Source organism: Camarhynchus parvulus, chromosome 9, assembly GCF_901933205.1.
Source record: "Camarhynchus parvulus chromosome 9, STF_HiC, whole genome shotgun sequence".
Classification (NCBI taxonomy): domain Eukaryota; kingdom Metazoa; phylum Chordata; class Aves; order Passeriformes; family Thraupidae; genus Camarhynchus; species Camarhynchus parvulus.
The window spans coordinates 18549076-18570699 of NC_044579.1; the positions used below are offsets into that span (position 1 = coordinate 18549076).

The 21624-nt window shown below is 43.3% G+C and overlaps 2 protein-coding genes across 3 annotated transcripts in view; one reads left to right on the plus strand and one right to left on the minus strand.

Moving 5' to 3' along the window:
* The window catches only part of LIMS2 (LIM zinc finger domain containing 2), a 48030-nt gene extending 33270 nt beyond the window's left edge, over positions 1-14760 (plus strand). Inside the window, exon 11 of one of the 2 annotated variants that reach the window (XM_030954006.1) lies at positions 14739-14760. The gene's annotated coding sequence lies outside the window, so the exon portion shown is untranslated. Of the gene's footprint in view, positions 1-2580; positions 4400-14738 lie in introns of those variants that run through there. The other variant, XM_030954005.1, reaches the window with a different exon arrangement.
* The window catches only part of MYO7B (myosin VIIB), a 47027-nt gene continuing 25589 nt past the window's right edge, over positions 187-21624 (minus strand). The window contains exons 27-48 of the mRNA XM_030953998.1: positions 21099-21225; positions 19612-19731; positions 18554-18727; positions 17602-17829; positions 16487-16654; positions 15778-15895; positions 15558-15684; positions 14687-14856; positions 13814-13995; positions 12901-13028; positions 12209-12366; positions 11582-11735; positions 9529-9684; positions 6663-6768; positions 6414-6527; positions 5442-5529; positions 4249-4355; positions 3630-3815; positions 2658-2774; positions 1925-2008; positions 1091-1210; positions 187-270 (exon numbers count right to left, since the gene is read on the minus strand). Of these exons, the coding sequence (XP_030809858.1) occupies positions 187-270; positions 1091-1210; positions 1925-2008; positions 2658-2774; positions 3630-3815; positions 4249-4355; positions 5442-5529; positions 6414-6527; positions 6663-6768; positions 9529-9684; positions 11582-11735; positions 12209-12366; positions 12901-13028; positions 13814-13995; positions 14687-14856; positions 15558-15684; positions 15778-15895; positions 16487-16654; positions 17602-17829; positions 18554-18727; positions 19612-19731; positions 21099-21225 (3016 nt within the window). The remainder of the gene's footprint in view (positions 271-1090; positions 1211-1924; positions 2009-2657; positions 2775-3629; positions 3816-4248; positions 4356-5441; positions 5530-6413; positions 6528-6662; positions 6769-9528; positions 9685-11581; positions 11736-12208; positions 12367-12900; positions 13029-13813; positions 13996-14686; positions 14857-15557; positions 15685-15777; positions 15896-16486; positions 16655-17601; positions 17830-18553; positions 18728-19611; positions 19732-21098; positions 21226-21624) is intronic.

The following is a 21624-nucleotide window of genomic DNA, read 5'->3' on the forward strand; positions in this document are numbered from 1 at the left end:
AGAGATATTTGAAAGCACATGCTCACTTGAGCTTCTCTTGTAGTAGTATTTCAGCAACTCAGTTCATTCAGTGTGTGTTCAGAAGATCAATCAACAAGATTAATATTTTTAAAATGGCATTTCTTCTGTGATATGAAGTTACAGGTAGTTTGGCACAAGTACAGGTCATGGGCTCTATTTCCACTCTCAGGCTGGGAGGTTCTTCTGCTTGTTTACAGCATTCATGAGCAGGCGTACGTAGGATGTTAACAGGTCATCCATTTTGTAACCCTGTCAGGGAAGAAAATGTCTTAAATCTCTCAGGGAGCTCCAGAAGCAAAAATAACTATAATTTCCTCCCTTGTTTATCATCTTCTCAGGTTCTTCCTTACATGGACATCTTTTCTTTCAATATCTGTCACTGGTTTAGTTATAATTTATCCATTCCTTCGTTGCTTTTCATAGATTTCAAAAACTTTATAGACCATAGCTCTGCTGTCTCCTTGGTATTCACTCTGTAGCTTGACTTGTACTTATGAGTCTTACATTTAAGAATCTAAGCTTTTCTGTCACAGTAGTTAGCCTTTAAATGTTTTTGTTACCTTTACAAACCTACCTTTAAATATTAATACAGTGATGCTTCTCTGAGACTGTGAATAGTATGAAACCAATTGTTACAAAGGTGGTACCACTCCCTGGAAAATATGAAGTCTTACAAGGCTGGCATTACTACATAACTGGAGACAGACATGCAAGACAAAAAGCTCCTTATGTAGCTTTGCAGTCCTAACTTCTCAAATGGATAGAATTTTGATGTATGGGAAGAATTTGGGAAATTACTATTTTTCCTTGTGTCCTGTTTCATGCATCTTTGCATCAGATAGCATTATATATGAACTGAACCAGTTCTAAATGGCAGCTTTATTGACATAGCAGTGAATGCTTTTGGTATTTATGATATAATTGGTATAGTTATCGTACACACGGTACAATTATTTTGGTATAATGTTGCACTGGTATTTATCTGTTTTCACACCATCTTTTGTAGCAATCAGGGTTGAAAGGAAAAATTAGGATTTTGTTGTGTCTTAGTTGGCAAAACTCTTCTTACCAGAGATGTCTCACATAAGAGCCGGTTTCCTCGTACCAGGTTCCCTATGGTCATGTGGAAATATGTGCTCCCGCTGCTCCAGTTGGAGATCTTATTGAAGGGGTAGACTACTAAAATATCCTGTAAGGGGAAACAAAGTGATCTATACAACATTTCTCAAATGAAAACAGGCTGTTACATAAGAAAACCTCTTGAGCCAGAGAATTCTTGTTCTTTCCCACTTCATTTATAAAAATATTGGATCAAGGTAGTTCTTGAATCCAGGTTAGTGGTATATTGTATTTTCACCAAAGAGGTAAATCCTAATGACACTAATGAGACTTCCTTTCATTATATATTGATCTTTGCCTTAGCACACTGCCATTAGATTTACAATAATTCAAACGTAACTTTAAATTTGTTTGGTTATTGAAACCAAATAGTGATACTCCCTTTTCCTGAGACCTTGGTAAGACCAGACTGTTGGGGTTAGACTGCAGCTAAACATGGCCATTCAGCCTGATCTCTTAGACAGCTGGGGCTTCCTGCAAAGCATTTTTCTGAAGCAGGTTCCTGGGTGCATTGCCCATCCATCTTCCTGATCTTACCACCTTGCCAGGTCTATGATGATTCCCATGTCTTTTTTCAGAGATGCTCTATCCTATTCCTTTCCAGAGTAGAAACTGCAAAGAAGTGATTTGAGGCAGTAACATTTTCTTCAGTTTCACACAGAAAAAATGAATAGAGAGCCTCTATCCTTTCCTACCATTCCTGGGCAAGGTCCTATCAGTGTCCCTAAATTATCAGGGTCTGTTCAGTCCTTCCTTAGATGGACCTGTGAGAAGCAGCTGTTACCTTTGTCTTCTGGTGTATCAGTGACACTCCTTGCTTGTTGATTGCAATCAGTACAATCTCTGGGAAATTGGGCTCTGAGGCTTGCTGCAAATGAGTAACACAGCCAGGTAAGCAGAAAATTGAGAAATTATCTGTATCAGGGGCCTAGTGACCTGTACCAGTGTCCAGTGCTTCTTGTTCTCTTTCCCAAATGAATACTGAAACATTTTGGCCAAATATATTGATGACTTGAGCAAATGCTACATGACAGCAGAATCAGGTCCATTATTTACTATGCTGTCTGTTAACAGGTTTAATGGTTGATTGAAAACCATTTAAGACCCTATGAGGAGAAATTAAAGGTAACACATGGGAAATTATTCTTGGGTGATATCCACTCTAGAATGAGAGGATTAGTACCATTCTGTTCTGAGGGAAGTCACCAAAGAGATAAGATTTGGTAGCATTTTCTTGTGGAGAGCAATGACAGGACAATTTAGCCCCCTACAGCTACTACACAATTGTAGTAGAGGTGTTATAACAAGAGCAACAACATTGCTAGTAAACAACAAGCATAGTTTAGAATGGATAAAGAATCAATCTCCCAATTTGGAAGGAACTGACTTTTCCTCTATAGATTACAGGAATTCAGCTTTATAATGTATTTTTACTTTCAGATATGGAATTACAGTCAGTCTGTATCCCTTGGCACTGATCTACTACCAAATCTACTCAGACAGGCCTTCAAACCTACCTTCACCTCAAAAAAGGCTGATCCAAACGTTGGCCACCGGTGTATCATTTTCAAGAAAGCAATCTTGGCCTCATCCACAGTTTTTCCTTCGTGTTTACTGTATGCTGCAATAATGCTCTGTTTAGGAGAAGAGGATACAAAGCCAGCTGAGTTGGAGACAGGCAGGTTTCCAAGGCCTAGCCTTAGCACTAAAGACAGCATCAGATCATCACTACAATCAGGCTTTATGCCCCAGCAGCAGAAAACTGAAAATGAAGACAGCTCCTATGCCATGGGGCAAGGTGAAGCCAGAACCCTCCAGTGTTCTGTATTCCTCTGCTGGGTGAAGGAAGCCCAGCAGCCTGTGGAAATGGACTACAGGGCAAAGGGGCAAAGTGAGATGAAACTCAGAGTGCTAGTGTTCAACACCCACAGACACAATTTACATCTTTGGCTGAAAATTGGAGGGTGAATTTTCCCTTTGTGTTTGAAACAATGTCCTGTGTTTTCCTCAGCAGACTAAGTGATAAGTACTTGCTGAAATCTCCTTGCCCTTTTTGTGGAGAGACTTTTGCTGTAAGTAGCATGGACATGGTGCAAGGAGATTGATTTGCTGCCAAGAAATACTTATGAGACATTTTAATTTTCTATTTCTGTCCAATGTCCTCAACTTCCAAGTCTCATCACTAGCTCTGCTATCTCTAACTCTTTTTCTGCACACTAGAAATAGATTAGTATCTCCAAGAAAGATGCACACTTCAGATAAGCCATCCAAGCCTGCAGATATCTTTCAGGATTTTGGTAGAGTATGTAAAATCTGGATTGTAAGAGGCAAATCCTCTTGCTATCCTGCTGGCAAATCCAGCAATATCCAATACCATCCCTCCAGAGTACTTTCAAAACCATCAGGTCAAAAATGTAGTGTGGCTCAGTGTGTTTTCTCTCCTAAAGTTCTGTAAATGTAATATGACTAATGAAGGCTGATGTTCTTACCTTCTTCCATTCATCTGGTGCCACTGCTCGGAGCAGATTGTCTGGCACCAGCTCCTTCAGGATTTTGGGGATGGCTGCCAGCTGTGTGCGGTCGTTGTTGAAGCGCGCTTTATAAATCAGCCCTGCCAGCTGCACAGCTTCATCCTTGGAGCACTTGTGGTAGCCTCTGAGGTACTTTGGCAGCTCCTGCAAGAGACCAGCTCTGACTCCAGACAGAATGGGCTAAAGCAAACACTGACTTAAGCATTCTAAATTTGTGAGATCAGGACACAAGGCTTGCCAAACACAGTCCAAGGACATTCCAAGAACTTTTAGCTCCTTCTGAAGATCCAACCAAAACTTTCTGGGATTCTCTGATTTATGGAGCAAGATGAGCATTTCCACAGTACAATGAGGTAAAGGTGCTGTACTCTCAATGTGTTCAGTATAGCTCAGGTGTGAACATTGTGAGAAATAAATCTGTTCTGAGGCTGAGCTCTGTCCCCCTTTGAAGGAGGTATTCCTCTGGAGGCTCTATCATGCAGGTTTTGAAGAGGGAGACAGTAATACTCCTACAGACTTAATGTCTCACAAGAAATTAAGTTATCACAAGATAACTCTTCTTTAGGGAGCTGCTTACCTGGTGGTAATGGAAAATGGTATCAGCTTTCAGATCCTTGCCAGGAGTGACGTTCAGCCACAGCTTTCTCATGAAGTACACCTCATAGGCCACAGACAGAGCAGCCCCTAAGGAGATCAGACCTTGTTAGTGTCCTCTGTGTCACTGATAGTCCTACAGTTTTTAAATGGCTTGTGAATTTCTTCAGAAAAGTAATTATAGTTTTAATAGTAACAAACAAAATTACTAACAAAACAACACGAAAAGCCATTTTAGATAACAAAAGAAATTATCAGTTTTCAGTTCCTGGACACTGCTTATACAATGATCAGATGGAGGAGAAGTTGGGGGAGTACCATTGAGTGTTTGTTATTGGTGCTCATGACAGCTGCCTGCTGGTGTGCAGTACACCCAAATTCTTTTACACAGATGTGAATACATCTCCTGATGGCTGTGCTTCTACAAATGAATTGTGATTTAGTGCACCCACATCTTTAAACTGTGATTTTCAGAGCTCCTAGCAGCTACATCAGCTGGGGAAGAGAAGTTAGAAGGTCTTAGATACATAGACAGAGCTTCGTGGAGTTGAACCTCAGCTGTCCTGAAATATGCAAAGGTGAGGACAAATTAATATAGAGTTTGAGTGTGATCTTGATTTCAAAATATATATTATCCACTGGGGAGGTGGGATAGTAAGTGCAAGGAATTGCTGTTGTTACTATTATCATTATTATTACATTGTTTTATTCAAACAAGTGGTTCCTTGACAACGTAATGTGTTTGGGTATCACCAGGTAATAAGCTGGTTAAAAATTTTCTAATAACTCAAGAAATATGAGTGACACTCTGTAAAGAACCTATTTGCATGTGTTGGCTGATTCTTAGTATTTGAGGATCAACCTATCTAACTTGCATATATCCAGCTGTGTGTTTTGGATACAACAGGTCAAAAAAATCTTCTGTACCAATTTCCAATTTCTGGAGAGACCCCCCCCAGAAATGTTCTGGTATTTCTGATAGCCAGTGCTTGGCTGCATCAGGTCAATGGATCTTGCTGCTGGTGCAGGCATTAACCATGTATGTACAAACAAAAATGATACAAGACTCTGATAAACACTTCCCAAGATGGAGTGAATCCTACTGGATGGATCAGCTGCTTTCCAGTTTAACACAGCATCTCATGCAGCTTCTGGTCATGCTGGCATTCTCCTTACCATCTTTTCCTGGCCTGTTCCTTTTGTTCCAGTCTGTCACCTGCCTTAGTGAGTCAAAGAAGTAGTCTGCTTCATTCTGACTGATCACCTGTAGAGGCCAAGCAATGAGGGAGAGAAAATAGGGGTTATCACATCATAAAATACTGCCTGTGCCACATACCCAAGTATCAGGCTGACTTTTCTTTCCCTGTCTACAGTGAGAGGGCAGAATTAGAGCAGGAAAGAAGTAGAAAAACAGGAGGAGAAAGGCCCAATTTACTTATATTTCATACAGGGATCTTTATTGCATCTTCTGTTGCTTTTTGCTTTCCAGGTTGTTTATTGAAGTCAAGCTGAAGATGCCTAGCTTATTCCCAGTCTTCCTCTCTTTGTAAAGTGTTGTTACATATTGGGTTTCTCTTTTCAGGAAGGCAGCACACCAGAACCTCCCTGTGCTAGGGCTCAGTGCTGCTTTTGACTTAATCAGAGTTTCAGAGAAAAGGGACCTCTCAGTGAGACAGCCAGCCCAAGCTTCAGGTCAGGCAAGGCAGGCTCCCAACAAACCAGAAAGTGATTAATTGGTGCTGGTTGCCCCTGCTTTCCGTAGTCCTAGCAGGCACTGTACATGTGCAGCACACCTGGGCAAAGTCTGGGTGAGAAGGGGCTGGATCCAGGAGTATGCAGCCATCCTAGCAGCTGCTGAAAGGCCTGCGTCTCTGCTTTTAGTGCCACCTGGGTACTGGCAGAATGATAGAAGCTCTGCATCTTCATCCAGCTCCTTCATGAGACTGAAAATAATTGTCAACTGCTAAAAGTTCAAGTTTAGTTTGTGTCCCCTCAGTAAGACAGAAGCATTAATCACCTGCTCTGGTCCTTGGCTTTGTATGGTTATTTAGGTGGCCTGGTAATTAAAATACGTATTACCTGGTAATAAATACATATTGAGAGAGGAGGGGCAGCCTGGCTACCCTGCTAGAGTCAAGAAGGAGTTACCTTGTCTGCAATCTTCACAAAGAGGCTGAAACCTTCCCAGGAGTGCAGCTGCAATTTGGAAGCAATGTTCTGACACAGAGTCTGGATTTTGGTGTTTGTTCCCACATCAAATGTCTATGAGATAACAAGACTCTTGTTACACAGAGGAGAGTAAGAAATAAGACTATTGAATGTCTTTACATGCGCTCCTGGATGAGCACATCATGGCTGGAATAATGGTCAAGGCTGGGAAAACAAGTAAGTGCTCACCAGTTCTGTTTCGTTGGGGAAGCAAATCTTGTGTGAGATCTTAGTGTTGTTCTGTAAGATGGCCTCAACCTCCACAGGATGAGGTGCCCACTTCCTGCAGCCACTCCTGGAAAATGCCACCACCATCATAAGACATCAGTTTAATCACTGAGGAAATGAACAGCAGTATTCCAGCCAAACAGCAGGCACCCTCCAAAGTGCCAGTACTCTGTGATGGGGCTGGCTCCAATGCACCTCCACCCCAGTGCAAATTCACTGTATTAAGAGCAAGAAACTGAGGGTTTATTAGCATGTAAAATGAAAGTCTGTTCTGCTCTGCAAGGAGGTTGCATGAATAAGGCACCTTCCTAGCCAGCACCATTGCCTCTTCTGTGGATTCAGCATGTGAATATAACAGCTACAGGAGAAATACATTTTATTTAATTCCTGCATTAGTAAAAAGATACGTATTTGGATACAAAATGACTTGGAGCCCGAGTACCAGAGGAGGGCTGCTTGAAAGCATTTGATATAAGAGCTGAAGTGCAATCACTGACTTAGGAGGTGCTTAAGCTGTACGAGCCCAGTTCTTTGAAATTATAGCTCAGAGCAAAGCTGCCTTTTACAGTAAAGGAACTGGCCCTGAAGTCTCAGTCATGCCAGAATCTTGACATAGTTAAAGTGAGAACAAATCTAGCAAATTACCTTCTGGGGCTGGTAAGTTCTTGTCCTCAGTGGCCCAGAGCAGGCTGCTCAGGTATTTTGAACACCATAGCTTATGGGCCTCTCACACGGGGGTTGGTCTTTTAGGAGGAGGTTAGTCTAGATCCAAGCTTTAATTGTATGGATTTGAAAACTAATTATTTTCCATCCAATAAAGGAGCATTTCCATTTGAAGAAGGAAGACTTGACTGTGACCAAGCTGAACAGCATGTGCTTTGTACTGTGCAGGCACTTACGAAGTGTGGAACTGCCCTACTCAGTCACCTGTTCCTGAACTGGCATCAGAGGGAGGCCTTGGGAGCTCAGGGAATTGCAGCAGTTTGGCTGCAGAGGCACAGGGCTACCCACCTCTCCTTGCAGCTTGAGCTAGGAATTCACTGCCAAGGTGACATCTGCTTAACACTCATCAAGGTGGTTCCCTGGCCAGGATTCTGGGGGTGAAGCTGTAAAGTGGTTTATGGCAGGAAAGGTGTGTACCCCAGGGCTCAGTTGGGTTCCCCTGTGTGTATTTAGGTCAGTCCTTTGAGCTGCCTGCTCTACCCTTTCCAAAGAGACCAGGTTACTTACAGGGAGAAGTTGGACTAAATGATCATTGAAGATCCCTTCTGTAGGGGGGCAGTAGAATGTAATCTTACCCCTCCATGAGTTGCAGGTGGGATCAATTACTAGAGATTAAGTACACCTGTAACTAATGAGAATAAGTGCCATAAAAGGGTGTAGCAAGAGGAGGAGTCAGATGGTTGCTGCAAGGATCCAGAAGAGTCACTGCTCAGAGGAGCTGCTCCACGAGAAGCATTAAGAAGGTATGAAGCTTAGAAGCTATGGGATCCTTGCAGCTTAATGATAATAGAACTGTTGCCATGCACTGTTCTAATATATAAGGCAACACCCTTCCAACTGAAATAGGTTATTCTATTCTGTCCTAAGCAGATGCAAGTTTAATCTTAGGAAAAGAACTGCTCTTAGAAGATAAGATTTGACTTTGTTCCCCTTCCCATCCCCCAGGCTCCAGATCTGGGGCAGTTTAGCAAATAAAATTCTCCTTGAAGCAGCCCATTCTGCTTTCCCCTCCCTATTTGCTGTCTCTAAAGAAGCTCTGTACAGCTCAACAGGGCTTAGAGCATGAATAGCACATGATATAGGGCAGCAGGAATTTTTAAGTCTTCGCCATAGAAATAAACAATGAATAGCATTCCTTGCCATGCATTTTTCAGACACTTCAAAAGTGAGTTCAATGTGTGGTGACATTTCCCCAGCAGTGCTAAAGCCCATCCACTGCAAGGGGGTATCCACTGTGTTAGTGTTCCCCTAGAGCCTGACCTGTGGGGCTCACAGACCAAACATGTGGCCCAGCCTGAGGGAAAGGGGAAAATGCAGGAGCTGGAAGGAGGAATCTTTGGGCAGATTCTTTACTGATGAGGTCTGTGGCAGGCAAGTGGTAAATCGCAGCACCATCAAAAGGGAGAAGGCTGCAGTCAACCGTGATGCCAAAGCTTTGTTCTCAGAGGGGCAAGCTGGGTTATTCTAGTGCTTGGAGGAATCTAGGGAAACCTTTCCCTTACTCAGGAAGTTCAGTGATCCTTCCTGAATCCTGTTAGCTGTTCCTCTCTCTCTGGTTGTGTCATGTCCCTTAGAACAACTCATTCAGAAGCTCAGGAAGCACTGGGGTTTGGGGGGTTTGTTGCTTCAGCCTGGCGTAATGCTAAGTGGATGGATAAGTGCCTTGCTGTGAGCAGCCAGGTAAGAGTCAGGGCTTTGTTCTTTTGGGTTTTTTTAAAGAATAGGAGTTGATTGTACTGATCCTTTCAACAAGCACATGCTGCCTCACCAAAGAAAAGGCCAGGATATCATCAGTGACATCATTCCAAGCTGCCTGCCCTTTAGGATGTTTGAAATACCCAGCTCTGGGAGGCAAGTGATTATGTGTGGTGATTAACTTTTTAAAATGCTGCTAACTCTGAAAGAAAAAAGTGAAACTGTGACATAGACCTCTCTTCAATGGTTCAAAGTCCATAAAGAAAGTTTAAAATCATGATTACTTTAAAAACCAAGATGTAAATAGGAAAAGGAAAGTGACAGTCGCACTGTTTTAGCCTGTGTGTTTTCTGGGACCAGATTATTGCTATTTGAGCACTTTGAGCTGGTTCTATGCCAGATTATTTACCTCATTACTGTCTGAATCCTCCGACGGCACCCCGGGGCCAGTGTTTCTTTCTGGCGTGTCTCTATGAACTTCTGGGCGTGTTTGAGCAGAGACTTGCTGGGTGGGAAGAGGCCAGTGCAGAGCCAGAGGAGCTGCCAGCCCTTGGTCTCGCTGTACCTGGGAACACAAACCAACAGTTCTGCTACAGCCATGTATAATTCTCTGTTTGACCACACACCAGCTACAGGGAAGAGAAATGCACTCCCATCGTGGTCCCATTGTGCAGAGAGCTGCAAATCAACAGAGCCTTCCCCCAGGCTCTGGCATTCATTTGCTGTGCAGCAGCCACAGCCTGCATGTGAAGATAATGCCAAGTCCTGCGTAAGAAATACTCATGACAGGTGCAAACTTCATGGATAACTATAAATTCCAGTTTAGCAAACATCTCAGCAGCAGTGACCCTGGTGCCATCCTCTTGGAAAGCCACTGCTGATCTGGTGTTCAAGCTCACATGTATTCAGATCCTGGTTTCTCAGTGGATGTATTCACCTGCCCTCTGCACTGGCCAGCTTTGCTCAGGGCATGAACACTTTGCATGTACTGGCTTCCCCTCACATGTATTCCTGTTCTGAAAAATGAACGTCGACAGCATTATGTAGTGAGGTAATGCACGTTCTTAAATGTTCCAAATCAACCTGGTACTATTTTTCAGATGGAAATCCAGTTCTTCCAGCCTCTGCATCTGTGAAATCTGACAGATTGAAGCTCTTCTGGCACCTTACCCTCACCTTTAAAAAGGGCTCTGCAGCCCTGAGGTGGTCAGTCATTCTGCCTCGAAGCCAGGAGCAGAACACACTTCAGCTGTGTCCAGAGATTGCTCTGAAATGCTTACTGGTGTGAAGTGGTTTTGGTTGGGAAAGTCAGAATGTCTGGCTCTGAAAGGGCATCAGACTTTTCTGAATAAAGAGGTTCTGGCTTCTTTATTCCCACTTACTGTTCTAATTTTGCAGATGAAGACAGACTATTTTAATCCCATTTATACTCTATAGAGTGGTGTTTGTGTTTGTGTGAGAGCAGGACATGGTCCACAACACAGCAGCCTGGGAAGGATGAAAGATTTGTTGCTCTGGCTGTTCTAATGAAAGTATATGCAAATAGCCACCTTTCAAGCATTGTTTTTTCCACATCAGTGATCCTGCTTACATTGGTGGAATACATCAGGCATGGCACTGGCACCATGGTTACGGACTATGCATTAAACAGCCTGTAAGATTCCCTGCCTGCAAGGGAATTTACCATTCAACACTGACACGTGTGATGAAAGTTCCACTACACGCAATACTTGTGGAACAGAAGACAGAAAATTAAAAAAAAATAGATAAACACAATGCATCCAGAAACAGACAAACAATTTTGTTAATAATTAATATTATTTTAAGCTCCTTTTTGCAATTCAGTTTTCCTGGAAGTAGATCAAATTATCATTTTGTGAGTGGAGAAGAAAACACCAGCCCACTTCAGAGACTTATGTGGGCAGGTGCCTCTGTAACCAATCTGTTCTGCAAGACAGCTTTGTAACCTAATTAATATAACTGCTCAAAAGTCTCTATCCACTGGTGGTAAAAATTCAGTGTGAACTATGTTTTTGTGAGAGGGGAATGCTGCTGTTGGGAAATTTAAGTGGAGAGTTGCCAGGGCAGTCAGTGAAGGGATGCAAGGACTATGCAGTGCCATGTTTCCCCTACAGACTGCTTTGGGAGCAGGAGAGCCTCAGTGACACCTTGCCTGCCTCACAGCACAAGGAGGTGAGCACAGAATGCTGATGGGAGCAAAGCAGCAGCTCAGGGGAGATGATTGATGGTGCTCTCCGGCCTCTCCCTGCCAGGGAGTGGTCCTGAGCACTCCACAGAGGTAAGCACTGCCTGGCAAAAGGGAGAAGGGAACCTGTTACTCCAACATTTGTTTATCCTTCCCCCTGCCCCCACTGCATCAAAAATGCAGCAAGGGTTCCTGATGCCCCCTGCACTTGAGGGCTGGCTCTGCAGGAGCAGGGTGTTTGTACCCAGGTAAATACCTGTTTCTGTTCTCAGTCAGTTGTTTCATAATCTGACAGTAAATCTCATCCCTCAGAACCTCCTCCTGGATAGCTGGCACAAATATCTGGTCAGTGACTTCCACGGAGGAGTGTGCCTGTTTTGAGGGGTAGTCTCCCATGAACTTCATGATGGGTGAATGTGCTGTTAAGGACAAAAGCAGAAATTTTGGAAGGCAAATGGGAAGTTTCATCTGGATCCTAACATGTTAGTGACTTTGTTGATGTCTAAGTGGCTAATACTGGGAGGAAGGTCTGGAGCATGTTCCCTGTCTGTCCCTTACCCCCTTTCCCTTTGCAGCAGCTGCTGTTTGGCTGTGATTTGTACTGTGCTAGTGGCTGCATTCTCTGGGCATATGCAGTAAATCTCTCACACTCCTAAAACCAGGTTATTAGTTCAGTGAGCCATCAGTAGCTGTGGAGTACTGGGAGGAAATTGGAACATTTCCCTGTAGACGAGGGAAACAGATTTGATCTGCTCCATCTTTATGCGAATGTATCCCCTGTAAGGTGGCTGAGGTGTCTCAGTAGAGGTAATTTAGTGGACCTGGCTAACTCTTCCTTCCCCTTTAGTGTTCTCAGATCCCAAAGAGAGGAGAGAAAGGATATCAATGAAGGCCTGACAGGCCAAATCCCGAAGATCGGGGTCTGTGCATGCTCTCTTCAGCAATGGCTGTTTCAGAGGCTCCTTGGAATGTGCCCACAGTTGACTGTGCCCACGGGATTTCTGGAGAACAGCTTTGCTGATGGATTCCTTCTCAGGAGTCCTGAACAAAGACAAGTGCAAACAATACAAAATGACTGGATCGGTATTGCTTTGAACAAAGGAGGTCATTATCATAAAGTCATATCTCTAGACCTGTTCTTTCACAAGACAGTGATCTCAGATCTCCTTTGATTCTGTAGATCAGCAAGAGCAGGGAAATGTAGTTTCCTGTATATCCAGAATGGAGGAAGCTTGCAAAAAAAAAAGAGGGGTTTTTAGAAAATTAATTTTCCCCTTACTTTCTGAAGCTTGAGGTGTTGTATATCCTTACTAGCTAGTTAAGTGCTGGAGAAAGGGTGAGAAGTAAGAACAGAGCCTGCTGGAAGAAGTCAGCCCAGTCACTCCTCCCCTTTGCATTTCTGCAGACTTAAGATACAATAGCCATGGGCCAGAATCTCTGTATCCAAAGTCACAATTACAGGGAACAAAAAGAAGAAACACAATCAGAAGTGGGAGATGCCATTACATAATAGGCTTTAAGGATTACTGATCAACAAGAACTTTTCTAGGGCATACTCTACACAGAGAGTTTCACCTGAAGTGTTCGTAGGAGAACTCCTCCAGAGTGTAAGGCTTCACCTTCATATCCTCTTCATCAGGTTCCTCCATGAAGGAGTTCTGTGAAGCTGTCCTCCTCTGGTCTGGAGACATCATCAGCAAACTCTGCAACCACACAGCCACACAGAGTTGTCACATGGAGACAGGTCTCTGCATGCACTGTCAGGGATTACTCAGCATAAATGTGCAGGTAGCCCGGTGTGCTGCCTGAGACCTCCTGCCTCAAAAGCAGCATCTCCAGAGACTCACAAGGTGACCTGGGAACAGCTGACTCAAAGAACCAATTTACACAGAGGTAACAGTAGTGGACATTGAAATGTATGTGATTATCCAAAGCACAGCACATGTTTTACAATGCACCTGCTTCTCTCTAGTGTGTTTTGCCACCAGTTTTTCTGCTTTTTATCTGTTACCACAGAGTCCAGTATACTGAATCCTCATAACTGAAGACAAAATTATTAGCAGTGGTACTAATGATAAACTTGGCTCCCTCAAAGACTGTATTCTCTTTAAGTAACCTGATGCACTTAGAGATTCTCTTGAGGCATTATGTGACTACCACTCAAGCCTAGAGTGAATGCAGGAAAATTCAACTGCACACTCATACCCCTTAATTGCTACCAGTTCCAGGCACTGAAATCTCCCATGTTGATAGAGTGGATTTTGGGGGTTTTTAAAGCCATTGCCTTTGTGCAGCTGCAGTCTTCTCCTTAGAGTCTGGGCTAGGCTTAGTTTTGTTTTCAGACAGGACAGAATTAAATGCTTTGTTTCAGTGGGAGGTATAGAACTTGTCTGACTTTGGAGGGACAATTATCTTCCAGTTATAAATTCAACCATATTAACATTTTTATCTTCCAGTCTTTTCACATGAAGCGCTTAGCATTCCTTACCAGCACTTGACTAGAGGGTTTTGTGAGGGAAGGAATGATGTAGATGTCTTCCAAAAATACATTCCCTGTTTTGCCTGTCCTTTCATTCTGGGCACAGATCCAGCCAGAGTCTGCATCCAGGCTTTTGTCTTCAGTGAAGATTAGTAAGTCTCCCTTCTTGAAGGACAGGATGCCAGGATCATCTGGAAAAGAGAATAAGGGGGTACTGTTCAGGCTTGACAGTGTAAAGCAATGTGAAAGATGAGGTAATTGTATTTTGAAGGCCTGAAATCAGTTAGCAGTAGAAAGTGAAACGTGTAAATATGGCTAATTTTCCAGTAGCACTTTCCAGTAACATCAGAGAAATCACTTCTGTTTCCTCTGACACCCTGACTTTGATCCACTTAGGGCAATGGCAGAACTCAGTTTGATTCACATGAATGTTGACTTTGTGTCCAGACTGGCAGCAAAGCATGGAAAGGAACTCAGTAGTTGTAAGTAGCTGAAGTTAATGTTTACATTTTAAACATGCATGTCTGTTTGAGCCACCTTCTATTCCACAGGAAATTCCAGTTTACTGCTTCTTTGAAATTCTTCTGCAAAGTATTTCCAGAGAGCCCAGAACCAACTTCCTACTATAACCAAACTGAGTTCCTGGACACTATACTGTCTAAATAAAATACATAAAGAATGAGAAGGAGGAAGGAAAGGTTATTTGTGTGCAAGGGTACTGAATCCCATTGCCTTATGCTTGGCATTGCTGTGCTGATGCATCCCCCCAGGAGCAAAGGGACTCTTAATGAAGTTCCCCTCTCCTCTTTGAGCACCTTCAAACAAGTGCTGTGGATTCTTTCATGATTTCTCCACACCCTGTAGAAGAGTTATGAGACTTACCCTGGGATTTCTTCTCATGCATTGCTACAGCAAATTGTGATCTTTTCTTCAGTCCTTCCAGGAACATCACCACCAGTTCAGCAATGACAACGCTGTTTACAGATGTCAGAACAAACTCCTCGGCACGAAGCGTGATGAGAGTGCAGCTCTGTCCAAATGACTTCACTGCCCTAGGTATTATTGAACAATTTGTTACCAGAGCATTTGAAAAACTTACAGACCCATCTGTAAACACAGCCAAGGCACCCACATCTCCTTGGTAGTTCCTAATTTGCCTTCCCATGACCTGGCAAGTGTGAAGGACTGAAGTGGTTCAGCTTTGCTCTGGACTCCACTATGTTTTGTACAAAAGTGCTTCCATATAGACACAAGAACACCCTTCTTTTGGAGTAACTCAACAACTAATTAAATCTCTGACAGTCCTCACAGGGGGCTTTTTTGTGTATGTAAGACCCTTTTCTCCAAGTAACCTGATGCAAGGATGTGTGCCATGAGCAGGCAGTAGTTAACAGCTTTTCTCAGTGATCTTCTTCTGGTCCATGACATCTGAGAAAGATGTCAACTCCCAGCATGCACAACAGACAGTGGCTTAACTGTGTCACTTATTTGGGCCATTCTTGTCTCAATGCCTGCCTGTGCTTCCTTACACCTTTCTGACTGAACAGGACCACTTTACACCAGCTGGAAGGATCCAGTCTTTTCAGTATTTCCTTTACAGGCTGCTCAGTTTTCCCTTTCTGTTTCCCAGACCTAGGCTAAACCACCTTTCCAGGCACAGATCAAATCACCTAAGGAGGTGGCAGAGAAGGTACACCCTTTCTGAGTATGGAAGAGATGCCATCTTCAGATCTTGTGTTTCTGGGGCCCTCACCTGTTGGTGTGGATGCCAGTTATCTCTGGGAAGGTCAGCTCAAGGAGCCGCTTTTCTGACTCATCCAAGAAGCAGATGCCTTTCCAATTTATAGCAATAATGAAGTGGTTCTTAGGCAAGCTGGGTCCTGAAAATACAGAAAAGAATCCTTATCAATGCTATGCAAGTCTTCCCCTATTGATCTTATATCTATCCTCTACTCCCAGGCTCCAGATATTACCTGAAAACTTAGTGACTTCAAAGAATCTGGAAAAAAGCAAAGGCCACTGAAAGCGAGCAAAATCTACAAGTTGCTCCTTCACAGTCTGAGAGGAGAGATGGTCCTGTGTGTATGGGGCCTGCAGGAAAAAAAACACACCCAAGGTTTTCTCAGTAAAATCTGGTTTGCATGATCTGCGGACAATAAAGAACAAACCTGATCCCAGAGATCCCAACAATCTTCTGCTGTTACTGGTGTCAAGGGAACTTGAAGAAAGTAAATCAGGAATGGTCTCCAGGGAACCCACATGCAGCTAACAGTGCCTACAGGTGTCTGGATTCCAAATTTCTCTCAAATTCCCACTGACCTGTTCAAAGTCTAATGCACGTTGGATGTCATGGAAATAATTCAGGTAATCCACTTCCAGATCAAAAACCAATACTTCATGCCATGCCCATCCTGACTTGGTTTTCAGATGGAAAATAGAGCCTTAAAAGCTACTCTAATTCAGAGATTTAAATGTACTTTTTCATTCTTCCCCCTTGCTCTTCATATGGAAGTGTGAGCAGAAGGGTTTTCTGCTCCCCCAGAGCTAATGAGCTATTTGGGATCTCCAAACTGAACTCTGTCTCCTTCTTCCCCTACAGACTATTAATAAATAAAAATGGTGAAAGAAGCAGAAGCTGGTGCTCAAGAGTGGTTACCCAGCAGTGCCTGACAAACCTCTTACCTTAGCATGTGCATAGGTTACAAGGCTCACCCACTTTTCCAGTGGTTTGGACTTCAGCTGTTTTACTGGAATACAGTCATGGAGCGCCTTCTGCACAAGTTCATTGTGGATGGTATCTCCAAATTGGATATAACAATATTTTGCGCCTATCTCCACCAAATCTTCCTCCTGAAACAATTAATCCATTAAAAGAGGCCTAGAATGATGTCAGAAAGGCTAGATAGCCTCTTTCAAACTTTGAACCATTTAGGAATGGGGTTTTCTCAATTTTTGTCTGGATAACTCTTATCAGTCACCCAGCATGAGGAGGGATAAACTTCACACAATCATAACATCAGAGAGATTATTAGCAAAGATATTTTAAAGTACAACCCAATTTGGCCCTTTGGACATGCCTCCAAGCTCCCACTGAACTGGAAGTGGCAGGGAAGGAGAAAGTATTAATTAGAACTATCAATGTGACAGCTGGCACAATCACCTGAACAGGGATTGTGCATTAAGAAGGGAAGGGTTGTTCACATCCACTTGAGAGGAACAGTGGTTTTGTCTTTGCAAACAAGCTGTGGGTCTGCTGGTAGATAAAACCAGCACTGGGAGATAAAAGAAACAATGGGAAGGATTCCACTGATTGATGAATGGAAAAATATATTTGCTTTTACAAATAAACTTTAGGTTGCTGATAAATGAAATTAGACATTGAAAGATGAAAAAAACAATGGGGAAGAAAAACCCCTAAATTCCATAAGAATTAAAAGTTAAAACGGAGGGTTATATATTAGAGGGAAATCTTTCGTATCAGGCATATTGGGAAGTCTGTACCTCTCAAGTACCTCAGCCAATGGGGAAAGAGAGAGGGAAATTTGGCCGGGAAATCAGGATAAAAAGGAGGCTGCATCCTCCAAAAATCTGAGAGATCCCAGGGGAATGCCCCATGGCCTCTCCCTTTATTAGAATAAAGTAAAAGGACTCCTCTGTCTCCTTTTTGGACATAAACCTCTGGTGTTTGTGGATTAGTTTTCCTAACACACTACAAACTCAGTTCACATTCCTGCTTTTTAACGTGGGAAGCACTAATCCAGTGTTGTCTCTTTAGGAGGATCAGTCAGGAGCCCCACCTTGTCACAGCGGTACTCTCCAAAGCGAACGCCCCGGATGACCTGGTGGTAGATGAGGTCGGTGCTGACGGGATCCTGGCGGGAGCTGTGCCAGGGGGTGAAGATCTCCTTACGGAAGTAGAGGCGCCATGGCGCGTGGCGCTCGTGGGTGCCGCGCTCCTTCACCAGCTGCTCGCACTGCGAGATGGCGTCCAGCACGTGCTCCCGGCCCCCGCCCAGCGACCACACCTGCCACACAGGGACACTGCATTTACTGCCGGCCTGCTCTGGGCCTGCCCGAAGGACAATTCACACAAAGCTCCTGGTCTCCTGACTGCAAGGAAAACTCCAAGAAGGTAAGCAGATGAGCATGCCAGTTGTATGGTGTGGATGCCATGAGACAGAGAGAGAGAGAAACGGCAAGCGTTTCTCACAGCAGCTTGTGAGAAGTTTTAGAGAGCTAGAAAGATGTGATAACTTGTTGACTATAAACAATTTGTAAGTAGTGTTTTTCTACTTTATTTTTCTGTTTCTCTCAAGGACAATGCAAGAGAAAAATGTTTGTTAGTTAGCCAATAGAAAAGAATCTATCATACCACTCTATAAAAACCACGCGGTTCTTTTGAATAAAGCCTTCTTTGCCTTTTCTATGATCCTGCCTCTCGCCTGTTCCTGCCCCAACCCCGGCGCACAAGTGACAGTATGTGGTAAGTGGATGTATTTTTACTGCTCAGCTATGTGGGAAAGGAAACCTTACAGGGCTGCAGCAAGAATTGCTGAGTGATGAGCCAACAGAAAGGCAGAATAGTATTGTCAGGTCTGAGATCCAGCTGGGATTCAGAGCTGATTTGGTTTCAGTGCAGGACTGGGTTGAGGGCATTCCAGAATTCAGGAACCCTCAGTGAGGCTGGGTGGGCAGTAGCAACTCCACAAAAAGAGAAGGGAGCTTTCATTCTATTTTTCTACACTTTACCTTATCAAACACAGCAATGTAGAGTGAAAATCCAAAGATATCCTTCAGTTTGATTTTATCTGCTATGAACTGACAGATCTCTTTGGCAGTGGAAGCAGAGTCTGCAGGGACAGTGATGCTTTGGCCATTCATCAGGGTGACATTAAACATAATGGGTTTCTTCTGCTTTGTTGCCTGTAAGTCAGAGTTAGATGAGACAAAAATGTTATGGACAAACCTTACTTTCTTCTGAAGAATGAAATAAGCTTTTAGATCTATGAGCTACACACCTTGTACAACCTGGTCAACAATCTTTAAGTGAATCACCAACACCCACACAATTTCTTCAAAGCATGGTGAGTTGTAGATATAAATTACATCCCTGGAGCAGCACTGGACTCAAGTTTTCTCTTCCTCACAGCTCAGTAGAGCTGATAATCACATAACAGTGCTGACTGATAGACTTTTCATGAGCCACATTTGTCCTGATGACTTTTGGGAGCAGCCTTACATGCATCAGTGGAGAGATGGCCTGCAGCAAGCACACTGCCCAGGAAGATGTGTGTTAAGCAAGAGGGTCCCTGAGATTTAGGGAAGAACTGAACTGAGGTCTTTGCTTGAAAGGGGGTGGGGGGTGATTTTTAATTACTAGGGTGACATTTAAAGGAAGTGGAGGACAATATAGCACCATCATAATCCCTTCTTCTTTTCATTTTAAAAGCATAACCTTTGCTCAGTTCTTTCCAAAAGCAATAGTAAGAGCTTTCCTCAGGAGGTTGTTTCTGGCCTGTGATTCCTGAGTGAATGGAGGTACCTTCCTGCAAATCATCTGCTCTTGCTTATATAGTTTTCTGCATTTAGGGTTACTGAATAGCCAGAAGAGATGTATCCAAGAAACTGCCCAGACCAAGGTGGCTGGTCTTCAATCCCCTTGTGCAATTGATTTCCATTATTTGATTTAAGAATGCCTGCTATTATAGGTAGTGAATGTAGTATAACTACAAAGTAAGCAGTATACTTAGAAAAACCAGTACAAAATGTCCCAGATCAATATAATTAAGCCAAAAGGGAGTTGCTACCTGAAGTTCCAGCCAGCTGGGAGGTTCAGTCCGGGCCCCATTGCTGTAGGTGCGTCTCAGACGCTCAGCACAGTACGGAGCGTAGCCCGTGGGCCCGTGGTGGATGAAATTCAACAGGTACTGCATGCACAGAGCAGGAGGAGGAGTTAGGAAACATTAATCCTCAGAAAACATTAAAAAGCTTCTGCAGCTGATACACTAGATTTCAGTGACCCATTAGCTTTCAGTTCACCAGAAAATATTAGGTTAGGGTTGGAATTAATGTCTTCAAAAAGGAGGCTTGAGACAGTTTTCACTCATTCTGCAGAACTTTCAGTCAAAAGGGACAGAAGATTTGTGTCAGTCTATCCACCTTGTTTAACTACGTGAGTAGTGGAGACTTTGTTCTTATGGTTAGGTTAGAGCAAGAGTTAGTGTTTTCAACCCAAGAGCCTGAAGTGTTATGACATGCTGTATGATTGGAAGAGTTGGGAAGAGGCTAATGGCAGATTAGGTCTAATGATGATTGATACTTTTAGTTGTACCAAGTTCTCTGGCAATGTCAACTAAAGTCCATGATTAAGATGGGACATTTGAAGAGATGAATGGGATAAACTGAGCTTTTGTAGTCTGTATGGCTCTTGGATGACACGGACTTGTATTTACATCTCTGTATTTAGTGCATGCGTGCCTCATTCACCTGGTTATTTTAATGATTGAAAATACTCCTAGATGTAGGGTGTGGTCATGTCTTTCATGAATTCTGCATGGTTCCAGGTCTTTGAATGAAGACTGGTGTCAAACTATACCTATGGCTTGTGACTGGTTTGTTCCAAAAGTGTCCATTTAGCAGCATTTATGATTAGATTGATTATTTGAACTGGGGTGTTAGTAAAGCAAGGCTGAAGTTTCATGCACATCCATGGATCCTGTTTGCCCCTCAGATCTAGGAGGAAGCCTGATGTCAAGTTGGAGCCACAGGCTGAGTTTTTATCCTGTGGTGAAGTGGATTTATCATCCATTTAAACTTGGAAATTAATAAATAATTTAAAAGTCCAAGTATCTATTGGACTTTTTAGGGCTTAGAGATACAGGGTGAGGACTGATAAAACTTGGGGTGTGATTTTATACTGGCCTCCTGAATATATTTAATCACAAGGGTTGTAACTGGAGACATCTTTTGGTTGTCTTCGGCTGGAAAGGCAGAATTGGAGAGGTTAAAATTTGCAAGATCCCTTGCAGATTATATATCTAAAATGAGAGCTGTGATGAACAGCAGAATCCAGACTGTATGATGTGTAATGAAAAAATTAAATATGAATGCAGCAATAATTTATTTAAATTCCCAGATAAGCATATGAGATGAGAAAGTTTCTGCTGAAAGCACAGCACCAGCTGCTCTGGAAGCCAAACATTTTGTGTGGTTTTCACCATCAAAACATCAAAATACACAAGACACCAGCTGAGCTGAGGTGTGTGAGCTGCTGTAGGAAGGGTTAGCAGTGTACCTTCACAAACGTGTCTGAAGGAGGAAAGCAGCCAAGGCAAAGTGACAGAAGGATCCAGCCACGAGCATAGCTGCTCCTGTTGCTGTTTTCTGTGAGTTGTTTGCAAATCTGGCAGTAAATCTCATCTCTGTAATGAAACATGTGAGAGCAACAGCTAATTCACTGTCTGAACTGTCTTTGGCTACATTTCGACTGCAAGCTTGGCAGGATTGCAGCATGATGAGGTAGATCTGAGCTAGGTTCAACCACAACAGCTAGGATAGCACCTGTAATGCACCTCAGGAAATAGCCTTGCTATGGAAAAGGCTCCAGGCATGCTTAGGGCCTTTTGCCACCTCTTCTTACTCAAGTGCAGTTCCCATGCTGAATTAACTTCTGTGAGAAGCAGAGAGCTGTGCAGGAAAAATAACTGCTGGGTCATCCAGCTGTGAAATGGCATTGCTGTCCAAGAGTCTAGATGTGTAACTTGCTCTGAGCTCTCTACAGCATGTGGGTTGTAGCTCATGGCTCTTGTCTGTCTGCTTGG